General features: G+C 41.6%; 2 protein-coding genes across 2 annotated transcripts; both read right to left on the bottom strand.

Moving 5' to 3' along the window:
• Positions 1 to 623: 623 nt before the first annotated feature.
• Positions 624 to 10,614, bottom strand: LOC133011334 (cysteine-rich and transmembrane domain-containing protein 1-like). Its single transcript, XM_061079043.1, has 3 exons — positions 10,516 to 10,614; positions 4,815 to 5,134; positions 624 to 2,405 (listed from the first exon to the last, which is right to left on the bottom strand). Exons 2-3 carry the CDS (start codon positions 5,113 to 5,115, stop codon positions 2,302 to 2,304), a joined length of 405 nt encoding a protein of 134 aa, XP_060935026.1. The 5' UTR covers positions 5,116 to 5,134; positions 10,516 to 10,614; the 3' UTR covers positions 624 to 2,301.
• A 5,922-nt stretch (positions 10,615 to 16,536) lies between these two features.
• eif4ebp3l (eukaryotic translation initiation factor 4E binding protein 3, like) lies at positions 16,537 to 21,300 on the bottom strand. The gene is made up of 3 exons (XM_061079836.1): positions 20,870 to 21,300; positions 18,886 to 19,062; positions 16,537 to 17,154 (listed from the first exon to the last, which is right to left on the bottom strand). Exons 1-3 carry the CDS (start codon positions 21,000 to 21,002, stop codon positions 17,126 to 17,128), a joined length of 339 nt encoding a protein of 112 aa, XP_060935819.1. The 5' UTR covers positions 21,003 to 21,300; the 3' UTR covers positions 16,537 to 17,125.
• Between the last annotated feature and the right edge of the window lie 2,077 nt (positions 21,301 to 23,377).

Below are 23,377 nucleotides of genomic sequence, written 5' to 3'. Positions count from 1 at the left end.
CTGTTGAGTTTCTATGATAACTGAAGGCTAACACAGGTTCTCCTCCAGGCTTGGAAGAGGAGGGTGAGATGAGGGGTATTCAGGTGTAACATGAAACTTCACCACTAGATGTCGCCAAATCCTAAACACTGAACCTAATACAATACATGAAATGTCTGTCTGATAAATGGAGAAGAGTAAAAGGTTTAATCTTTACCTCTAAATCTTACTGGAGTTAACAATCAATTATGAGAAAGTGAAAAATACTCAAGTCCCTGAAAGAGTCAATGCTTTGGTAAAACTTGCCATCCAGCAAGCGTGTATTGAGGAAGCCATCACTCATCCAGTAAATTATTCTATTCCCAGCTTTGAGTAACATTTAAATAACTTCTCCTGTGGTTTACTTACTTAGTTTCACTTTTGCGAAACATATTGTCAATGCATCAGGCAGGCAGCCATGTTGTATCCACCATCCTGCTCAAGCTGCTGCTGCTGTGTTATAAATAGCAGAATGGATTTGACCAGGCCCCTGACAGGGACAGTGCTGTGATCTATACTCGCTACTCTGCTCTAACCTCCCACACAAAACTCACAGGGTTAACAGGTTTCCTGTTGCAATCACACAAAAATCACAAAGCCGTTCATTTCATGGGAGTAAGTTTTAATGCAAGATTCTCATTTAAAAGCAAAAAAGGCATCGAACAAGTTAGTTGATTTCTTCTGTTGAGGAATCACAACTTAATTTTTTCATGTTTTGTTTTATCGCCAAGGTATGTTATACAAATAATATTGCAATAATTTCTTTCATATCAATATCATCATGAAAAAAAAACATTGGGGGCACTGGATTTGAACCATAATCATACATAAATCACTGTCATTAAAAATGTATTCCATGTACCTATTGCATGATTCCATCTGAAGACATACATCAGCAAAAAAAAACAGAGCTTGTGTGCAAATAAAAGGGATACGTTTCAAGCATGAGCTTCTTTAACAGCACCCTGTGGCTCATTAACAGCCAGGGTCTTAGTGGCCTTTGGGTCATATGGGGTGGGTGCAGGGGGTCCAGGATGAGGGGTGGGGCAGGGCAAGTAGCATGGCTGGAGGAGGGGAGGGGGATGTAGAGGGAGGTAGAGAGAGGGAGGCAGGAGTAGTATCTTACATAGGTAATCGTCATAAAGTGCCAAAGAGCATCACACAAGATGAGCCTGAGGTACAAGTGTACTGGGTGTGTGGCGTGTGTGGACTTGTACTTGTACATCTTTGTGAGGACCATTTTAAGCATAGACTTTACAGAAAGAGGACGTTTTGTCTGGTTCTCAATTTTCACACCTTTGGGGGGTTAGAGTTAGAATGATGTTTAGGTTCGGTACAGGCCTTGCAATGGACCAGGAGTTGTGATGGTTAAGGTTACATTCATACTACTACATTTTCATTTTCGTTTGTGTTTTCAAACTCAAACAATCTCGGTCCACGCAAGAAGTTTGGCTCCGAATCAGTTTGAATCCCCATCCGTATTAACATGCCTGAAAACACACTTCACATGAACACTCACCTACACTGTGCATGTGAATGCCGGTGTAAACAGTTAAGCATGCACTTGACATATTGCTAAGATAATAACTTATGTCCAGTTGTGTCATTGCAAAATGCAAAATTCAACTGCACACCAGCTATTAGCTAAGAAAACAGAGTCAGCACGGTCATATAGGAGCCCGGCAAATCAGCCAGTGAATAGAGCCTGCTGTTGTGAGTGTCTAGGTCATCGTTTCCAAACATCTCAGTTTCTGCCCGTCTAGACGCAAACCTGGAGCTGTCAAATTGTATGGTGACCAGTAACATTTCCCAACAGCTCTGAACTCAGGAGTAGTGTGAACGCCAGAAAGAGTTGATGACAAAAACATATTAGTGTGGATGTAGCTTGAGGAATGCATTATGACAACTAGTGTCCTCACGAAGATGGAAGCATATGAATGTGTGTGTGTGTGTGTGTGTGCGTGTGCGTGTGCGTGTGCAAAGACCCTGAGATTCAGGTTAGGTTTTGACGCTCAGTTACAAGCTGCTACAACAGAGTAGCCCCTAAACAGGATCAGTCATTCAGTCAGTGCGGAGGGTTGCACATCAAGGTAGAGAGGGAGGACTTCCACACGGGATCAGCTTTTAATTACAGACAAGCAAAAGACACGTAGAGGAAACGGGTCGTTTTTTTTAAGGGAGAGCGAGGTGTAAGGCAAAGGGGAGAGAGCGAGAGGGTGACGGGGGTAAAAGGCACAGACATGGGACTGGTGGGTGGTGGGAGTGAGCAGCTGGTGAGTAGCGTTATGTCAGCATGTCCCAGAGACAGCAGCAACACAGAGCTGTCCAGCAGGCTGTCAGGCACGTGTCCCCTGAGTCGTCTCTTCTCCTGTCCTCCACCACATACACTGCACAGGGGGAGAAGAAGAAGAAGAGGGGAAAAGAATCAGATGTAATTAGGGATTCCTTTTATAAAACCACATGAAACGCCATCAAGTCCTCAGCAGCGAGGCCAAAGTGTAACTATGGCTGCTATGATTTTCCTCTAATTACATTCATCATGGGAGGCACATCTCCATGGTAATGCCATAGCAGCCCGGAGCCTTCGTCAGACAGCCGTACGGTTCAGTAACACTAGCGCCGCTCTGAGGTCTCACTGGGAAAATGAAAGGAGGGCGTTCGGGTCCACACACTCCCGTGGACCCAACAAGTGCATATCCCTCCACGTTACATGTACGACAGCAGCTCTATTCCACCTTCAGTCAACACATCTAGTCATGTGAAAGTGTTACGCTTCTCATACGTGAGCTTTACCATCTGTTCCACGAAAACAATTCAAACAAGGGGCCTGGATGAATACGTGTCCTCCTCCGTGTGTTTGTGATTAATCATTTATGTGGAGGGGAAACGATCGTCCTGCTTTTAACAGCCAGGTGCACTGACTCATGACACAGGTGAATGTGTTGCTATGGCGACCAGCTCCTGGTCCATAGATTAAGTGAAGCTTGCTGAACACTTATCATTCTGGCCTCTGATAATATTGTGTCAAGGAACCGGTTAATGATTGGCCAATATTTAATAATGAACTGTGAGGAATCTGGGCAGCAGTGCAGCCTCCTGTGATCGACCACGACAAGCTTTATCTTATGTCACTCACAGGACCAGTAAAACCTTCTCGCTTTGATACACACACACGTGTTAACTCTCTTTGCATATTCATCTTGAGTATTTTACTGTGCGACTCATGGCTTGTACCGCAGTATTAATCTCGTGGAGGTTGGGAGGTGCTGCTGCAATAACACACCTTGTATCTTTAACCTGGCATGACTTAACACCTTTGAATCTTTAATAACTCCACAGGTTAGGAGCTAGTTCATGTTACATCCACAGACAGAGCTGAGACCAAGTAACTAATACAATTATTTTAATAAATTATTTTAAACGAAAATGCTAAATATTAGATGGTTCCAGCTTCTCAGCTGTGAGGATATCCTGCTGATCAGTATTGGGGGGGGAATTATCCATTATAACGGCATTGCCACCCCCAAAGAATCCCTAGTGATCAGTCTCTATATAATATTAAATATCTTTGTGTTTTGGTCTGTATGTCAGAATAAAAAACATCACCATGGGCTTTAAGAAATTACAAGTGGTAATTTTCATTATTTTCTGACATAAAAAAAAAGAATAGTCACTGACTTTGACTTTAAGTAGAATCAATAAAATGCATATGCATAAAATCAATTTATAACGAAAATATCCTTTTCTTGACCTCATGGTATGAAAACCCCAGACATTACTAAAAACAAGAATAATGGCTCCATTCTATCCGTGAGTCGCAGTCAGCATGAACAATACCAAGCAGCTAAATGGAATTCACCCTCCATTCATTAGTGCTGTTTTTTCTACTGAGATATTTACTGTCACATGATGGGAAGAGTCACAATGAACTGCTAGGAGCTGCAAAGTCAGCTTCACAGGCGAGAGTGAGCTGATCTTTGGACCTTCTGACTGACATTAACAGTGAAGAAGCACACAACACAACTATGTAACACAAGTAAACTTTCTTAACCCTAGAACAATAACGTAAAATTAGTTACACCATCACTAACCGATATAATATACCCGATAAAAAAATACTTCATCAAAATATATGAATCTAAAACAATACATAGCAATTTGAAGTACTCTTCTTTTATATTCCCCGATACAACATCTCATAAAACGGTACAATGGGGGGACCCTATAAAAAGCTCTAAAATGAGTGAAAAATTACCTAAAGAAAAATTCCCCCAAAAAAAATAATCGAGCTGGGAACTTGTTATTCGGTCCAGCCGTTCCTGGGACATGTCCGGTGGAGGCACAGTCTCCCTGCATCATTTACAACTTATATGATATTCAAAAATTTACCCTCACACTAACGTTGGGTGAAATTACCCGAACACGTGCCTATTGAAAAACAGGGATGAGAGCAGGGAAACTAGCCTACCTTCTATGACATCAGTGAGCAGCATGAAGTTACCCAGACAGCAGCAACAATATGAAAATCCCATGACCACACTCGCTCGGGTAAAAAACACCCGACGTTAGTGTTCTAGGGTTAAGTAAATTAAATATTAACACTGTTCTGTAATTTTCCATATTCTATCATCACAGAATTTCGTAAAGTGTGACATTAATTCTCAAACACCCCATCAAACTCAAAGTCATTATTACATTGGTAGCTGACAGTAAACATGCTAGCAGAGTAGCTGACAAGTTGTACTGCTTCTGGCCCCGTTGGTCATGCTACATGGACGTATTTGCATTGAACTCACCTGTGTTTTTGGGAGCTTCACCATACATAGGACCAGGAGGGGGACCCCCCTGCCAGCCAAACTGTGGTTGTCCAGCGTACCCTTGACCAGGATAAGGACCTCCTGGGGGCATTGGTCCGGGCTGGTAGTTTGGGTATGCTGGATTAGGCTGCTCCATGTTTACAGGGTATCCCTGTGGAGGGTATCCCTGTGGAGGATAACCCTGAGGTGGGTAGCCTTGTGGAGGTGGGGGGCCCTGGCCTGGGTAGCCTGGAGCAGTGGGGCCGCTGCCCGGGTATGGAGGGGGCTGCTCAAAATTCATCTTTGAGTTAAACAATTACCTGAAAAGACAAGAAAATATGAGCGAGAGTGTAGATAATGGGGCTGTCAACATCCCAAAGACAGACAAAGGGTGTGTGTCCTATGTACTGATCAATAAAATAACAAAACTATAAGAAATCAAAGGATTCATGGTCCATGGAACATCGTGTTTTAATGGCGTGTAATCAAACTTTGACACCACGCCACGGTCACACCGTGTGATTAAAAAAAAATCCTTCAGTCAGTTTTTATCTCCATCTTGTTGTGATGACACTCATCTCAATTTGAAGTTGATCCGATGAAAACCCTGGTACAAGTGCATCAAAGAAAAAACGTGGAATATGGCCAAAATGGCCACTAAATGCAAAGTAGCAGGCTTCCTGTTGTGTTTTTCCAATTGCACCTAGAGACTTTTTTGTTTGTCTGTTTAAATTTATTTTAATACTGTATTTTTGCTATCATATTTATCTTTATTTATTATTATTATTCAGGCAAATTAATTGGCTTTTTGAGGGCTTTAACATGCTCAACTTCTTACCAAAATTTGCAGAAAGTTAGAAAGTGGTGAAAATTGATGTATTCTGGAGGAATTTTCAATTGGCGTCGCAAAATGGCTCAGCGGTGCCCCCCTAGACCCCCGGAAGGTGTTCCCATTGACCGATCTTCACAAAAATCGATACACAGGTGTATCATGCCCTAAGCCACAGCTGCCACAATTAGATGAATGTGTGGTAGTGTGGACCATGTAAAAAGATGCATGAGTGTGTGTCCATGAACGAGTGTGTAAATCAGCCTCTCGAGTCACATTAGGCAACGTATCCTCCAGAGTCCAGACAAAACAGCACAACAGACAGGATGATGCAACTGTTTCATGGAGCAGAAGAGCATATAAACCCATCTCCTGGTGTTTTATGCTCATACGGCAAAAAACATTTATGGTATCCACAGCACAGACAAGCACAGCCAATGATTTTCTATTTTGTTAAGCAAGTCTTATGAGTCAATAGTCAATCCCAACCCACATCAGCCATACCAGAGGTCAACACTATTATCATACAACTGTTCATACACAGAGTTTCCAAATGGAGGCTTTGTCACGGTGCACGTGGTGACGCTAATCAAATAAGCCATGGGAAAGAGAAGGGTGAGAAAGAGACAGCAGGCCTGCGCTGGTTACATCTTCGCACTTGGTTTTCCTCCCTTCTCAGAAACACACTAATGTGACATGTTATGTCAAAGATCACGTGTCCATATTGTATTTCTGCGGCAAGCGTGAAACAAGAGAAGAGCGGTTTACGAAAGCCTTCCTGTTGCTTGTTGCCCATCCAGGGAACTGTTTTAATCCTTAAAGCCTGAAAGAACAATAAATGTTTGCGGTCAACTCAGTATGAAAAAAAAGGTTATTTGTTCCCCTCATGGCGACGTGACAAGGAAGTGCATTTCAAAGCCAACTGCTTAATGGCTTCTGGTAAAGGAGGTTTGGGTCCATCACAACCTTGGTGTTGTAGCCTTCATCACTGGACTTGCTCATGCAGAACAGCAACAACAGTAGGGGAGCCCACATGGAGGACAGCAGCTCTGCCAGGCCTCCCAGGATTCCTCTGCCGTGTTGTATGTGTACACTATAAACAGCTTGCAGTGCAGCTCCTTCCTGCTCAGCCACTGCAGCTGTCCACTCACTACCTACGCTGTAAACTGAACTGTGTCAGAACCACTTCTCACACTGACACAATAAAGACTGCCGGTGCCATGATCAGTACATTGATCTGTTTTGGAAAAACTTGCGTTGTATTTATTAGGTTCAAAGTATGGTGGCTCTATCGTTCTCATCTCCTCAATTACCTAGTTTGGTAATCAAATTAGAAAACAAGGAGCCTTTTGCATGCCCTCGGGCAGGAGCTTGTGTGTAGTGTATGCGGTCAGAGGACATTTAGTCTGGAAAAAAAATGTGAATGTTGGGGCTTCCGAACACTTGTATGACAGCACATGAGCAGTATGGAGGCTTTTTCTGGGAGTTTTCCTGAGTTTTTTTTTTTACATTTGAAGAAGGGTTTCCGTTACTTCCATTGTATTTATTGCTTTGGCTGCAAAGCTGTTTACCCCCAAAACTCCAAAAGTGTTTTGTGGACTCAAACACTTCACCCACTCCTCCATCGCCATAGTGGGTAGTAGTTAATGAGTGAATTTTCATTTTTCAGTGAATTAATTATGCCTTTAATGGTGGTTCTTAAGTAAAGTCATACCTGTAGACAAAATCCTGAGTACATAACATATCAATTCCTAAATAATGTAAAAGTCCAAGTCTAAACAAACCAAAGAGGAATTGGAAAGAGTGATGTTTTAAAACAAATTATAACTGAGTCCTGCTTTTTAGAGCTATAAGCTTCTCTGGATGGACATATCACCACCTGCATGTGATCTTAAGGCTACTGACAGATGGCACGGCCACTGTAACTATGGCAACAGTGCTCCAGGAGGAACAGAGCGATGCCCCAGTGAATTGTTTGTGTTGTACCTTCAGGCAGCGAGGGGTTATAAAAAAAACACAATTATCAGATTTGTCTTTTTCACATGGGAAGCTTCTTCTGTGACTATCCATTGTTCCAGAGGTGATCATGGGATGTAATTTACAGTGTTACAAACAATCCAGTAATCTGACACCTGTGATGATTTACAAAGTTCAACTTGTCATACACCTTGCCATAAACCTCCAGTATTCATTGGTATCAGATCAAGATCAAATGAGGAACTAGGGCTGCGAGAAGCACGGTGAGGGCCCGAGCACATGAAATCTCGGGACCAGTTGCGGCCGCGGGGGGGCGGACAGGGACCAGGCGAAATGGCTCTGTGTTGCGTGCAGTTTGTGCATCGTGGGAAGGATAATCCGATCACTTCCTGCCTCCGTCACGTGGCACTGGACCACGCCCAATAACCACACAATACGGTTCACGCCATCAGGTTTAGACCACACGGTGAACTTTTTATGTAAATCAAATTAAAGTTGTAAAACGAGGCTTACCTCCTTTTGGCAATAGGTGGTGCCATCACTATGATTACATTAATATTTGAGATCGTATATCTTTCACCTTTGCAACAGTCTCAGACATCAATGTAATCTATGACTACTGAGATAGGGACATTAAAGCAAACTGACAACAAGAAATTCTTTGCTTAATGAATCCTATGAAGTGTTCTTTATCAAACCTGGGTGGAGTTAACCCTTTGATACACAACATTGGTCCAAAGTGAGCCGGCTCAGTTTTTTTTTTCTTTATCTTTGCAGTGAATGAATTTTCATCATTCAGTAGTTCAGGTATTCCCCAATTAACACATTTTTGATCATCACAATCCCTATTTTTATTTATCCTTTTTTACTTATTGAATAAAAATCATTTTTGTATTACTAGTCTTGCATTGCACAACATGGGTCAAAAATGACCCGAATTCATTATGTGTTTGAAATAAATGTATTTTATCTTTTAAGAGTTCATGTAATATCTTGTTTTTGATTACCACAAATTGTTATTTTCATTTTCCCTTTCTTACTTTATAATAAATCACTTTTACACAAAAGGGTTAAAAATTGACCCAAACAGTATGTATTTACTACGGATCACCTACAATTCCATTCAAATAGCTGCTTTTGCACATCGGATGCATGTAAGTCTTTAAAATCCATTACTAGTGATGAACAGAAATATTTACAATACTATCTAGCTGTTAGCTAGCTGGCTTCTTTCTCTGGCTAGCTAACCTTAGCTAGATCAACAAAATAAAACTTGAAATATAACAGTATACCTAATAGACTGATTGATATGCATTTGAAAATATGCTTTGGATTTTCCTTATCCAGAGTGTTAGTATGTCAGTATTTTTTGGTCTGGTCATGATATTCGTGTGTACTGAATCTTGTAGAGATCGGTTAAACAAGAAGGAATTGCTGCATTCTCCCCCAGTGGGACTGCAAGGATACTTGTGAGAGCTAACGTTCTGTTTCCACAACAATAGCACAGTGTTATTATCACATTCGGAAACAGACAAACACATGGACAGATATCAATCCATCCCATCCATCTGATCCTAGTGGCGTTGAACAAGGATTAACAGGTCTACTACACCTGTTAGTTTTTTACATTACCAAACGGGTCACTCTATCGCAGCTCAAAAAAATGGGTGGAATTGATTAACCCGAATTAAAAAATTACAACTGTAGACTGGTGATGGTATAAAATACAAAATGTAGAACTGACATATTATTGATTGCTACTATAGAAAATTCGCCGTTCTTGCTTTTATTGTTGTAAAAACACGTAGTGTGTTCAACTGGAAGTCCCCTTCCTCACCAGCACTTTCTCAGTTGAAGGCTGAGTTGGCAATTTATATCTTGCTTGATCACTTGTTCTACAAAATTAAAGGAAACTGGGCATATGAAAAACTGTGGACATTTTATTTAAACTTTATAGATTAGTTGTTAAATATATATTTTGCCATTCATTCAGATTATGTGCACAGTAAATCCTGAAGACTTGCTTGGGAAGTAACTTGATTCCTAATTGTTTTGCTTTTTTAAAAAAAATATTGTTTTTGTGTGTGTGTGTCTAGTGCTCTTTGTCTGAGGGTATCTCACACACATTGTACTGACTCAAGATGAGGTGATACTAGGAGAGGGCAATATATTTCGTTCTTGTATTAAAAATCAATTATTTATATATATACTGTATATAACAATTATTTATTTATTTTTATCCGGTACCCGATCAAGTAAACTCGACCAGGGATGCTATCATCAGCTATTGTGGTTATCATAGACTGTATATGAAGATCTAAGATGGTTATACGACACAAGCTCTTGTTAAAGCTGGTCAGGGCAGTTTCTCCTCACTCTGGTCGATGGTTAACCGCAGAGAATGTCGCACTTTGTCAAACCCTATGAGGGAAACCGGGATTTGTGAATATTGGCTTTACAAATGAAACCTGATCGATAGATTGACTGATCAGACCGGAAATAGGGAGGTAAACACACAATGAGCACAAAGAAAACATGTAGATCCCCCGAAGCCGCTGCTGCTTCAGACTCACGGTCACCTGACATGGAGAATTAAACCCCTCTGTTATCGGCTGGCACCAGATGTTCAACACGAGCCAAAGCAGAACCGCTGCATTACGTCACAAACGAGGTGAAATGTTGTGAATAGAAATGAGAGACGTTAAAGTTGCTGCCATGAGCCGAGGGGGAGAAGTGGCACCTGCAGGCCACAGCCCAGAGACCCCCCCCCCCCCCCCCCCCCCCCCGGCTCCGCTCTCACTAGCTTCGTGATGACTCGACACACACACACACACACACACACACACACACACACATTTATATGAAAGGAGAAGGAGGAATGGTCGCAGCACCTACCGAGCAACAGAGAGAAGAGCCCGTGTGTCCGCCGCGCTGTTAGATTCACAGAGACACGCCGCTGTTTGTTTTAGCGGCTGCGACCCCTCCGTATCTGTAGCCTGCTGCTGGACGCGACGTCACTGCCTGGCAGGCGCACCGGATTGGCTGCGGCCAGAGCTTCGCGGCACACCGCAGCCAACCAGGAGCCGGCGCGGCGGTCGGGAGGCGGGTCCGCCGAGGGGAGAGCCGACGTCTCCCTGATCATGTGACCTGATAACGGACTGAAGCAGAGGAGGCTGCGCGGGCCACATCAGGACGAGAAGGAGCCAAGATGGATGACTAATGCACGTCAATCATTCACTCACTGACCTGCTGACCCTCGGAAAATTTCTGATGTCATCGGGTTGACGGAAACTTGGCCGCTCCTACACATTATGACATCATCAGGACTTTGTGTAGCCAGGTGCAGGGTTCATTCAAACCAATTAACTATAGAACAAAGGGTTTGATCTATATCATTTTAATATAGTTATTGTAAATGATGGCATTCGTTTTTGTATTAATAAAAGTACTTTTTTCCACCTTTAAATGTCAATTTGGATGTTTTAAATACAGCATACCCGGTGTGTAGAACGGAAAAACTTTAGTACACTTACATGTAACGGACCGTGACTTTACAGGATATGTTAGTCTAATGCACAACTTTGTATAGCTTCAGTTATTATTTATCTTTAAATCTGTATCATCTGTATTAAATTTGGTTTCAATACTCTGCCTCGGTTACTTGTGTTTTTCTTTATACTTTAAACTTTTGTATTGTCAATGTCTCCATTAGCACATATGTCTTTGCAGTGTCAGCTTTGTTGTGGTGTCGAGACTTTGATCTCACTGCAGTGAACTTCTTCTGGACTTATTCTGACCTTGTATTATTCTTGTGCGCTTGTGTTTGACTGTTTTGTGTGCTACTGAATGCCTATATTTCCCTCGGGATCAATAAAGTATCCATCTATCTATTTATTTACCTCTATCTCTATCTAATGCAAATACAAAACACAATTTAATAATGTGTTAGGCAGTTTAGAAATTCTAAGGCATACCTGCCAAATACATCACTTAAAATAAAATTGTAGGTATAAATTTGGGTGGTAAAGTTGAAAATTCTGTTAAGAAATTAATTTACATCTACAATCAGAAGACTTTTTTTTTTAGTACCCTTTTAGAAACTTTGTTGTATCCGTGTTTGGTTGCAATGCTACTTTTCAACCAGCAGATGTCAGACTCTTTCCAGCATATTTTTCTCTGACACTTGTTACAGAGTATTCTTGCACCCGAGGTGTCAAACTGTTAGATGGCTGTAGATCTATTGACCTACATAACAACATGTGTTTTATTTAGGTAGTTATTCATTTTGTCACATTAAGATACCAGCAATATATCAGTGAAGAGATTTTCAATTTAAAAGCTTAATAATACTTTGAATGTACATTTTGACCAGTTTATTTTTGTACTTTTACGAAGTTAGCACACGTAGAACATAGAATAACACAAATCAAATTCTCATTTGCTTCGAAAGGACTGTGAGTACTGCTACTTCATGTTCATGGAAGTGATTCGAGAGGGAAACTGCTCGGTTCCTGCTATGACAAGAGAGAGAGGTCTGTGCCTCATGGTCCGACCTGCACATGTCGACCGTTGACTCACAACGTCAGTGTCTGTCCCCTTTTTTGGGGGGTGGGGGGGGACCAGGCGCCTCACAGACAGAGCAGAGCACACATGTACACATTAACACACACATGCATATTCCTCGTTCTCAGTGCCTGTACACATTAAACACGTAAAAGATGATGGTGAAACAAGTGTCACATTTTATCTATATAATAATTATTATATTATATGATACTGAAAAAGAAATACTTACTGCTGCAAGCTTTTTAATTAGCAGAAAAGTAAAAGGGATAGTTCACCCAAAAATAATCACTCAGTATCTAATTATCACTATGAAGATGGAGAGGTGGGTGAAGTGTTTGAGTCCACAAGTTCAGGGGTAAGCAGCCAATTCAGTAGAAGTGAAGTAAATGGAGAACGATTCCTTAAACAAAAAAGAAACAACAGATAAATAAACATAACAAAACAAAAACATGCTCCTGTGGTGTCATCCAAGTTTCCGTAAACAAAAACATTTAACATGTAAATCACCTCGTGTCAAGTCGAATTTGAATGCCGAGGCTTACAGACACTAGGATGACACCACAGGAGCAGTGTGAGGGCATTTAGGTTTGGTTCCCTTTTTTTATTTTTATTTTTTACATTTGAAGAAGTGGTCACTGTTGAACTTAATTGTATTGGATTTGGCTGTGGTGCTGTTTAACCCTTTAACCAACCAAAATGATCTTCATAAAGATATAAATGTACAAGAAGTATGCACACACACACACACAAATACACACACAGACACACACGTAGTGGTGGTGGTATAGGGAAGCGAGACAGGGTTGTGAAACATCATCTCATGTCCTCCATTCGACATGACATTACTTGAGTACAGTATGAATATAGTAGCATACCAGCAGCCAGCCGACATGACAGCTGCTGCTGACAGTGGAACCTGGCAGTGCCGAGCAGCAGACTGGAATGAAACTCACACAATGAGCAAACATACACTACAGGTATTATATTGTATAAGTGAGTTGTAGACCAGTGGTGCCCTTGAGAACCAAGAGCCTGAACTCTGACATACACACAAACTGGGCTGTGTTTACAGCTGGTGCGTCTAAAAGGTGACAGGAAGGGCTATCCTTGGCGGTCCATTAGGCAATAGTGTGACAGGGGCTTTAAAAATACTGATATGATTCCGTCCTACGAGGAATATGAGAGGTTATGTAACAAACAGACCAGCAAATGAATAACAAGCTTTATTCAGACAAGTTTGTAAAGTGAGCAGGACCAAATATTGTCTTCACTGTCTTTACTGAGAAATTGAAGATTAATTCAAAAGTTAAGTTCATGGCCATATTTTGCAAATATCACCTCTAAATCAAGTAAAAAAATCATAAAATCGAATTGTTTTTTAACTTGAACCTCCTGTTACCCAAGAAACTATAAGCAGCTTTTAACAGCTTGATTCAATTTACTGCCGCAGTGACTTAGGGATTGAATATCATTTTACTTGTGTATCCAGACACCCTGTGAAGCAGTTGCCTGAATCCCTGCGGTGTAAAAGTTTCAGTATATGTTGTAAATGTAAAGTGTGTTCGTATATGAGACCAGCTTGAGCCCCTGTCCCCTCCCTGTCATGATGGACGTGACCAAGCACAGTGTGGGCGTGTGTGCGTGCGTGTGTGCGTGAGTGTGTGTGCATGTGTGTGTGTGTGTTTGAGTGTCTGTTTACATCGTCACCCTGGCAATTCCAGCCCGAGCCTGTACCATTGGCTTTGACAGGAGCAGGTGACAAAAATAGAGCCTCATTGACCAGCCCAATTCGACTCAACCCTCCTTCTGGGAAACTGGAAGGGGAGCAGGGGGTGAGGGAGGGGATAGAAAGGGGGAATATTTTGTCGATAGAGGAAGGCTATGGTTACTTGGGTTCACTTTAACTCAGATGAAAAGGCAGGGTGGTGAAGTCAAGGTGTTTCCAAGGCGGACATTTTTCCAAAACAACATTTCGTGGACCGGGCTGTTCGGTATTTCCATAAGCCAGAGAGTAGAATTTCAGGATCACAGGCAGAGAGAACGTTATGTCATCTGTATGTGTCACTATTTGTATACATACTAGCATGTGATGAGTGTGAGATGCAGTTAAATAACACAAACTGTACATAGTGTCCACTTTATTTGTTTATGAGTCTAATCATATTTCGTCATGCACACACCATAATATTATGAGCATCACCTTTTTTAACAATGAAATAAGTCTATAATCAAATTTGTCTTCAGACACCTTTAGCCTCAGTGATCGATGACTTGTGTTTAAAATCACAGATAGACTCTTGTGTCACATGTCTGGTGATTTATGTTCTGGCACAGACCTCCCGCTTTGACCACTGCTTGACATGTCTCTTCGTTCATAGTTCTGAAAACTGACAAATGGCAAGTTATGTTGAACATTCTGTGCAAAATCCAGCCTTTAACTGGATTTTGCACTTGCCCACGCTGCTGCACGCTTATATTTTGTATCACTTTCTAATATTTATTCATAAAATAAATGATAACAAAGTGTGCTTGAGCAAATAAATATAGGATGAAGAAAATATGCTCTATAAATGAAGGGGAAATCTAAATAAACGAATCCCAGAGTAAAATATGGGATGATTGTATGAAGCTCAGAAAATGTGCACAACAATAGTGAAGTCTTCATTATGGGTCAGCAAATATAAATGTCTATGTGCATGTGTGTGCACTATATGCACCATTGTGAGATTTAGAGCATCGTCATCAGTTTCAGTTACAGTATCTTTTCCTCCGCCAGAAATCAGAGGTGTGAAAATCCCTGAAAACTTCCAGGTATTTCAGTCCCCTGGCCTTGATCTCGCCTGCATTTGTTTGAACAGCCCATGCAGGTCAACCAGCACGTTTTACAAAGACAGCCGAGTGCACACAAACCGTTATCTTATCCACATGTATTGGTCCAGTTTTTGCTGTAGGGCACAATAACATTGTAGAACACAGAACAAATAGACTTTGCTTGTTACTAAGAAAGAATTGCAATGGACAAAGCAGTGATGACGTGTTTAAACATGCTTTTATTTTAATCATTACATAAATGAGAGCCTCCTGGCCAGTAGTCAGTCGGTAGCCTTAGTGAAAGTTGTTGCCAGTCACGTCTACCATCCCATGGGATGAGAACAGCTGAGCTGACTTCCCCACATCACACAGACAGAGCTGCTTATCACGTCTCACTTCAATACACACTGCAAACATCAGCATTAGCTTTAAAATCCACATTGTGGGGGCATGAGCGATCATATACTGACTGTGTACACAATTTCATATCTGAGACCAGTGCCTGCTCAGGTCCCATCAGGTGTCACACCCCACCCCCACGTCACTGAGGGGTTTTGATATGTCTTGTTTAGGCCGCAGCTGCCCTCATTCTTTAAGACCAGCAGGCCTGCTCCTGCAGTCAGCCTCCCCCCTAATCTGGAGATCAGTGTGTGGAACAAGTGGGCATACCTAACCCTGACCCTGCTGATGCAGTCTACAAGGCTGAATTCACAGTGTGCATGGACAGTTAGTCTCCAGATTTTCAATATGGTGCTAATGGAGGAGTTTGCTGCTCGGGGATATCCGAAAAAAGTACATAATGTCACCCATGTCATCCATGTGTTAATATACTCATGTCAGGTCAATATTCTTTAAGAAACATTAACTTTCCTTTGATTTGTTGATCTATTTGATTTGGATAATAACTTAGCCCCACGCAAAAGTGTCACTGCCTGATCAAGTCAGCACAGATGGGCCAACTTTGTCTGCAGAGTTCACTCCAGTGCACAAAAACATAGCATTCCTTACATGAGGCAGTTACTCAACTCATTAACCGCTTTATGTGTAGGTCTTTGTAGCCACATACTTTCCTATTGCACAATGTTTTATGAGGCGGTGCCAGATAAGATTGCATTAATTTAAATAAAGTTCCTTGGCAATGTACCACACGTTAGTACTTATGTAACAGATAATGACCAATATGTCCTGTATGCTTTAAAAAGAAAGAGTTTGTTTAAACATAAATAGGCTTTCAGGTTATAAAGGTCATGAACCTTTAAAAACTCAAACTGAGAAGAGAAAGTCCTTGGTGTTATGAAAACACTGAGTTAATAGACAAGCTTCTTCTTCTTCTATGAATGTGTCACCAGTGTGACAAATCGCCCTTATGTAAAACTGATCCATGTTTGAGTACTTTCATAAAATAATGGCAAAGTTATATTTGGAGTAAATTTCTCATAACTTTATTTTATTACATTGTGGATGAAATGAATAACATATCCCCAAGACAAAATATGACAGGTTTATACATTTATGTGGAAACAAATAAAAACCACACCATTTATGACTCAACAGCCTTTATTTGAAATTATTCACATTTCATCTCCCCCTCCAAACATAACGATAGGAGCTGATTTTCCATAGGCCCGACCCCCTGAGGAGACCCTTGTTTGGCCGTCATAAAGAAAGTTTGCCTTCCTTTCTGGGAGGGAAATAAAAACTAAACTAAACCGATGCCTGCAGTGAAAAAAACCCACTTTTTACATTTCTTAATGTAATCATCTCAAATCCCCTCCCCAACCTAAAAAATAGGCAACATAGTAAATTTGCTTATTTACAAAAGATTTAAAAAAGAAAAGTGAAATCAAAACGGATTTTGTCAATCCTGCAGCCGCTCCGAAGTGAGTGAGCGACCCATCAACCCATTCAATGGCATCTCTTTGCTTTACACTTTAATTAGGGTCAAAAACACCCTCCAGTTTTCTTAACGTTTATATCCTTTTTGGTTCCTCGCAAAAGCAATTGTTTAAAAAAGAAAAAAGGGAAAAAAAGGTGAAAAAAGCTTTGTATGCGTGTGATGCATTAGGGTCATCAATGACCCCGGAGGTGTTTTTAACCAGTGACTCTCCACAGGAGGTAATACTGCAGCTCAGATGTCCATCTCAAACTGGTTGTCATCTGTTGGAGAAGAGGACAACGGTAAGTGTTGAGATAAAAATGAAAATAAGAGTTATCTGATCTGAAACAGTGGACAGTTAACAGTTGTGTTTTGCACAAACCACACCTTAACTACAGTGAAGGGGGCAAACTACAGCCCTTATCAAAACATTCATAGCTTGCAAGAAAAACAAATCGCTGGACGAAAAAGGGTGTTGTTTGAAACCCTGTGACACGACCTGTGTGTTTACTGAGAGAGATTAGAAACGAGACCAAAAAAGAGGGAGGTCAACCCTGATCCTTGTGGTCTTTAACTTGAAGGGAGGTCGGTGGAGACTTACAGATTCATGGTGGGATTTATTTCACTCGATAGTTTACTTGCCCTTGAACCCAAATGTTTGGTCACAGTGCAACAACAAACCCCACAAAGTTTTTTTTAATTGAAAAAGTTAATAAAAGGCCATTAGCAATACAGGAAGTAGAGTAAAACTGTACATTTACTTAATAACCACTGATATCTGTCTGGACTTTTCAGTAAGAATAAACCCGAAAAATCAAAATAATCCACTCCGTCCTTTATAATATATATTAAAATATAAAATTACATGTACAAACTCCACATTCTTACAGTGTAAAACCCTGTCATTAAATAAATACAGTTTTGTCTAGTCTTATCATTATTTTCTCCTGTAGTGTGAAGTAATCTACACGCTGCATTGTGATCTAAAGACGGTGTTGATATGTCTGTACTCTTTAGTAAACATATCAAGCAGCTGAAACTATCACCCAGACAGAGGAAGAACTAACACACCATACGCAACATAAAGTGAACGTTGAGTAATAAGCCACTGGCCTAGTTTTAAAGTTGGTCGTATCCCGGTTGTGTTGAGACAGGCAAAGCTCCTGAAAGACTCAACACAGAACAACTGCTGTGTCGCTAAATTGCTGATGTGGCACAACAGGAAGACATGCTGCACCTCTCTGCTGTATTAGCACATGCTGACTCATGACAAAAAAGAAAATGAAGAGACGTGGTAATGAAGAAAGGGTCGCAAGTTCATGAGCACAGGACATTGAGGACATTGGTGTTTGTAGTTCGTATACTGGATTAGACTACAATACCTTGCCTTGTGATTTCATGACTTACTCTAACCGGTACGGCGAGCTGTGCAGTTGATCAACACAGTTATGATGAATTAGAGACAACTTGTGGAGATATCCACGTGCACACAAAGGGGCTGTGCATGGAGATCCGGCGTAAACCAGCGAGAGGAACTAAACACGGACCAGTCTGTTATGCTAGATATGGCAGCTATATGAAAGGTGTGATGAATAATCTGCCGCCTCCCCAGTAAGCCCATCATCTGCTTGGAACAGCTAATCCCAGAGAAACCTTAAGCATTGCGTGGTTTAAGTACATCCTGTGCTATAATCGGATTTTTAAGCTTATTTAGGGGCAAAGTATCTTTTACTAATCTGAATGTGCTTTCTTCTACGTTTTGATCTTATTTACGTTGGCAAACAACACCTTGGTGCATTGCCGCCACCAAAGGGAATGGAGAATGGATCGGGAAACGCACAAACACGGAACACCAGACGACGCACACCCTCAGTTATAGTACGAATGGAATCGCGTGCGCGCCTGCTTGACTGGAATAAGGTGTACAGTTGTCCATGGACGCACAAAGTATGTTTGGGCCTTTAGTTAAGGGAGGTTTGCTGAAAACAAGAACTGAATTGCAATATTTTTACCTGCAATGTCTTTCTCTTCCTCCTCAGCCTCCTCTTTGAGATCCTGCAATTTCCCCATAGGGTGTGTAGCAGGTACCGTTACCCCCGGGATCTGGGGCAGACAGCATGGGGGGGTTTTGGCCAGAGGCGAGTTTCGACAGTCCAACAGAAACTTCCTGTCATAGATGATGCGGGTACCTGTGTTTCAGGGAAAAACGATACGTTGGTGACCTGCAGTAATTCTACATCAAATCCCACATTCTCAAGGGAAAGTCAAGTAAAGCGGGCTTGCGACACACAACAGACCAAATTCTGGGGCTTTGAAGGGTTAAATTACAGCCCTGCTTTTACTGGAGGACCTTCGTATCACAGCGAGAAGCACATCTGGATAGTTCAGCATCATTATCCTGAACCAGAGGGGATTTTAGTGGAAAAGGAGGGTTCAGTCTGTGTGTAGAGGGGAGGGACCAGAGTTCTTGGAAATCAGGGAACAAAACATTCCCTCTTTGAAGCAAAAACCCTCGAGATTAAAGCCATATTTCACTCCCTGACTGGTACAATTTTTAACACTGACAGCAAACGCATCATGTGTAGGTATGTCTCAGAGGACATTTTTTTCTTGCAGCTGTGACATTGTTTAAACTTAAAACCCTGCATCTTCTTGGCATGTGTCACGTGTATCGCCATATGGAGAGTCATAAATAGCATGTTGTGACAAGTCGGACCAGGACCTGGGTGAGCCAAGGAGTGGCCCGCTGCTCATATTATTCTGAACCGGACTTCGAGCTGATCTGTACAGCGCCACTTCACCCGCTCGGCAAGAAAAACATGTTATGTAATGGGCGAGTGGCTCATTCTGGACAAAGGGAAGTGCAGCAGAGAGAGAGAGAAGTGAGGCGACGAAAGGGGGCTGGAATGTAAGCTATAGCAATGCACTGCAAGGCAACATTGCTGTGTGGAGCGGTTATGTGACATAAAAAATAAAAGCAGGGGGTGGGGGGTCCAGTAAGACCCCCAGGACAGTTATGTGTTGCACAGAAAGTGGAGCACATGTCAAATGTGTGTGAAGCAACTTGCAACTGGAATAACACAATATTGCTCAGACTGGCTACACGTATGAGACTCTCCCTCCTCCTCCGTCTCCTAACTTGTACAGAATGTTCTCGGCTGTTCCTGAAATGCAAAGCACAGAGAGAGAGAGAGAGGGAGAGAGAGGAGCAGGGATAGGATGGCCTCCCGCTCCTCCACCGCCGCCAAGGCCAATCACTCTGCTGTGTACATACAGTAAACCCTCTTCAAATCACTGGTCATGGGTTAGAGAGCTGCAGTGTTTCTGATGCAACAAGTGACTCTCTGCTCAGGCCAGGGCATCTGCTCAAATCGGATGCTATGCACAGAATCTGAAAGAGCGTTTTGGCACTTAAGAGACGCTTTTCTCTTAAGTGCAACAGTATAAAATTATATAATATGTCAATGAAAAACAGAAAAGAAGAGTTAAAAATAAGTCAATATTCATGTTTATACATTTCTTATCACACATGGAGGTTTATTGTTAATTGAATGTAGTACTAAGGTACTTTGGCTGCATTTGTTTGTTTTCTTCATGCGAATTGATCACTGCCCAAATCAATAAATGACAGTGGAGGCTCGATGTCGTCACGCAGCGATACTGCAGAACATAACAAACAACTCGTGTTGATGTGGTTGACATACGGAAGTGGAAAGGGCTGCAAAGTGTGTTTTAATCCAAGGTGTTTGGACCGTTTGCAGCTTTTTGTTTATTGTGTACTCCTTATCGCGACAGTTGGACCTCGAGCTGTGGGTTTCTGCACGTAATACAGAAGCCCTCCGGTCGATGAAGGAGTTTGCGTGTCCTGGCAAGTTGTGTGGTGTTTACACACTTAAAGTACACAACACTCAACTTAACGTTAAACAACATATTCCCTTTCGACAATATTAGACCACAGTTTAAGGTTCCCCCCCTCCCCCCGGAGACGGCTCTCACCTCCAGGCGTGGTGGAGAAGAGGGTGCCCCCGGGTGTCTGGCTGTAGCGGTCGGGCAGCTGGGACCAGTCCTTCAGGGTGAACACCTTGGTGGGAATGGGGCAGCTCTTCACTTGGTTGGTGCCGCTCGACATGTTGGCCTCAGTGTCGCTGCTGCAGGCGAGAGTGCGACGAAGTATCTTTGTTTGTTCCTTCAAAAGCCCTCGACCTCGATACTGCGACCGCGAATATCTTTTCAAGTTAAAGGTCTTTGCTGTAAAACAAACTAACTTCCCAAAGTAAAAAGTTGTGCAACTCTAAGCTGAGTACGATTTGTGGTTTTGTTTCCAAACAAGCTGTGGAGTCCGAGTCCGAGGCCCGCTGGTGTTTCCGTCTACATGCACAGGAGCAGTGGGGCCATGTGGTGTATTTGTAGCTGCAGCTCCCACTCGTGATGTTTTTGTGCAACAGCTTCGAGACACGTGGGGCGGTGCATGCGGTGCGTCTGTTTCCGTGTATAGCACAGTCCGCAGAGGCGGGGATAGGGTCAGAGAGCACAAGAAAAAAAAAAAATCCAGTTAATGATTGTGAATATTGATTGTGAATATTGATTCTGATGACCTGTGCAGAAAACCCTGTGCACAGTTTTGAGTGTCATAATGAAAATTGAGCCGACTCTCGATTTAATTTTCTAAAAACTTAAGCAGTAGAATTTCGTGAAGTTTGACACATAGACAGTGGGAGTGATGGGATAAATCTTAGTCACCTCGTTTTTAACCTAGGATTTTACTTTAATATATAATGAGAGCAACATATGAATGCCAATATTCAAATCGAGCTAATTTTCCTTTTAATTTTCTCCATACTTCTGGTAGAATTTTAAAATTTACTTGCAGACAGTCTGAGTAATCCTGAACAAGAATGAGGTGACATTTTTTTGTCATATCTTAAGGATTTTTCAATAATATTTGATAAGAGCAAGTTATATGGACTCAAATTTCTCTTTGAAGTAGAAAAAAACATATATATAATATTCCATTTCATTATACTTGTTAATGTCTTGTGTTGATGTCAAAATAGCTTTAACCTATTTAATCAAACGTCCACAACGAGTGACATTTGACGTTTGTTGTTTGTTTCTCTTTTTTACGAGCACTTTTACCGTGACCACGAAAAGACGCGCATCAATTTTCAAGCTCAAACCACCGACCACATGACCGCGGTAACTGGCGCCCCTCCACCTCGTGTTTGATATCCACTCTACATTACTGCCGCTTAGTGGATGGTCACGGGCCTGTCCACGTTTGTTAAACAGCAGCTGGAACTTCAACAGCATTAATATGAACTATGCTGTTAGGGTTAGGATCTCAATCTTATGTCTTGAGATGGATAAGATTTCGATAGAGTTCACTTGAGAGAAAGGTGTTGATACCCAGTTAAGTATGTATGGACAAAGAGTAGAGCATGTAAAATCTTCAGGTTTTGGGGTAAAAAATTGATAAATAAATAAATGTGATGAGATAAAACAGGTTCTGAAAAGGTATCGAGCAGGTCGTCAGAGAAAAATATTTATGTAACGCTTGTTAGATCTGTGCTAGACTATGGTTGAATTGTGGTTAAACAGCTAAAACCTGTGGGGAGAGTGAAGGGGCCAGGAGGGAGTGCTTTGTATGGAGCAGTATAGAAGTAGCAAGACACACGTCATTAAGTTAGGAAAGTTATATCCCTTCTGAACCGTTGTCAGTAACTGCAGTCTGGCTGTTCCCCTAAGTGTCTACTAATTTCTGCTGTCTGGAAAAAGTGCAACGATGTAAAGATTGTCGCAATATAGCAGTTTTGGTAGAAGATAGATTTGACTGCATTCTATGAAACATTGTTAATTTATTCATTGTTTAACATAAAAACGTCCTATCACAGGGATAACCAGTTTTGGTTTGATTATACCAGACTTTCAGTTTCAGTAAAAAGGAGAACCTCAGATCATTTGTCAGCTTACACAGTGGATATGGTAGTGATTGCTGCGGCATTACAGTGGTTAGAAGAGATACAAATTAGGACGGTTGTTTTGTGTACGGATTCGTGCTCAGCATTGATGTTTTTAAAGTTATTTTCAACTCACAGTGAGCAAGATTTCGTTGATGAGATATGTGAGACCCTGTAGATTTCAAAATAATGAATATTGTTACTACTTTTATGTGGATACCGGCAACAGAGGCATAAAGGGCAATGAAGGGGTGGATTTATTGGCTGAGCAAGCACTAAATCGAGAGGCAGTCATGGACATTTCACTTAGTAAATCGGAAGCTAAAACAATAATCAAAGAAACATTATTATGGAATGGCAGCATGGCTGGAATGTAGCTCACACGAGGAGACACCTTGTCTGCATTGCAGCAGGAGGTGAGCCAGTGTTGGCACCCTAGACGAGATTTCAAATTGGCGCCCCCCAACATATACACGCAAACTGTCATGCATCCACAATAACTTTTGGACTGTATACAGATGCACACACAGGCAGACAAAATTGTAAG

This window comes from Limanda limanda, chromosome 10 (genome assembly GCF_963576545.1).
Source record: "Limanda limanda chromosome 10, fLimLim1.1, whole genome shotgun sequence".
Taxonomy (NCBI): Eukaryota; Metazoa; Chordata; class Actinopteri; order Pleuronectiformes; family Pleuronectidae; genus Limanda; species Limanda limanda.
Note: the sequence above shows the minus strand (reverse complement) of the source record. Positions and strands in the feature narration are given on the sequence as shown.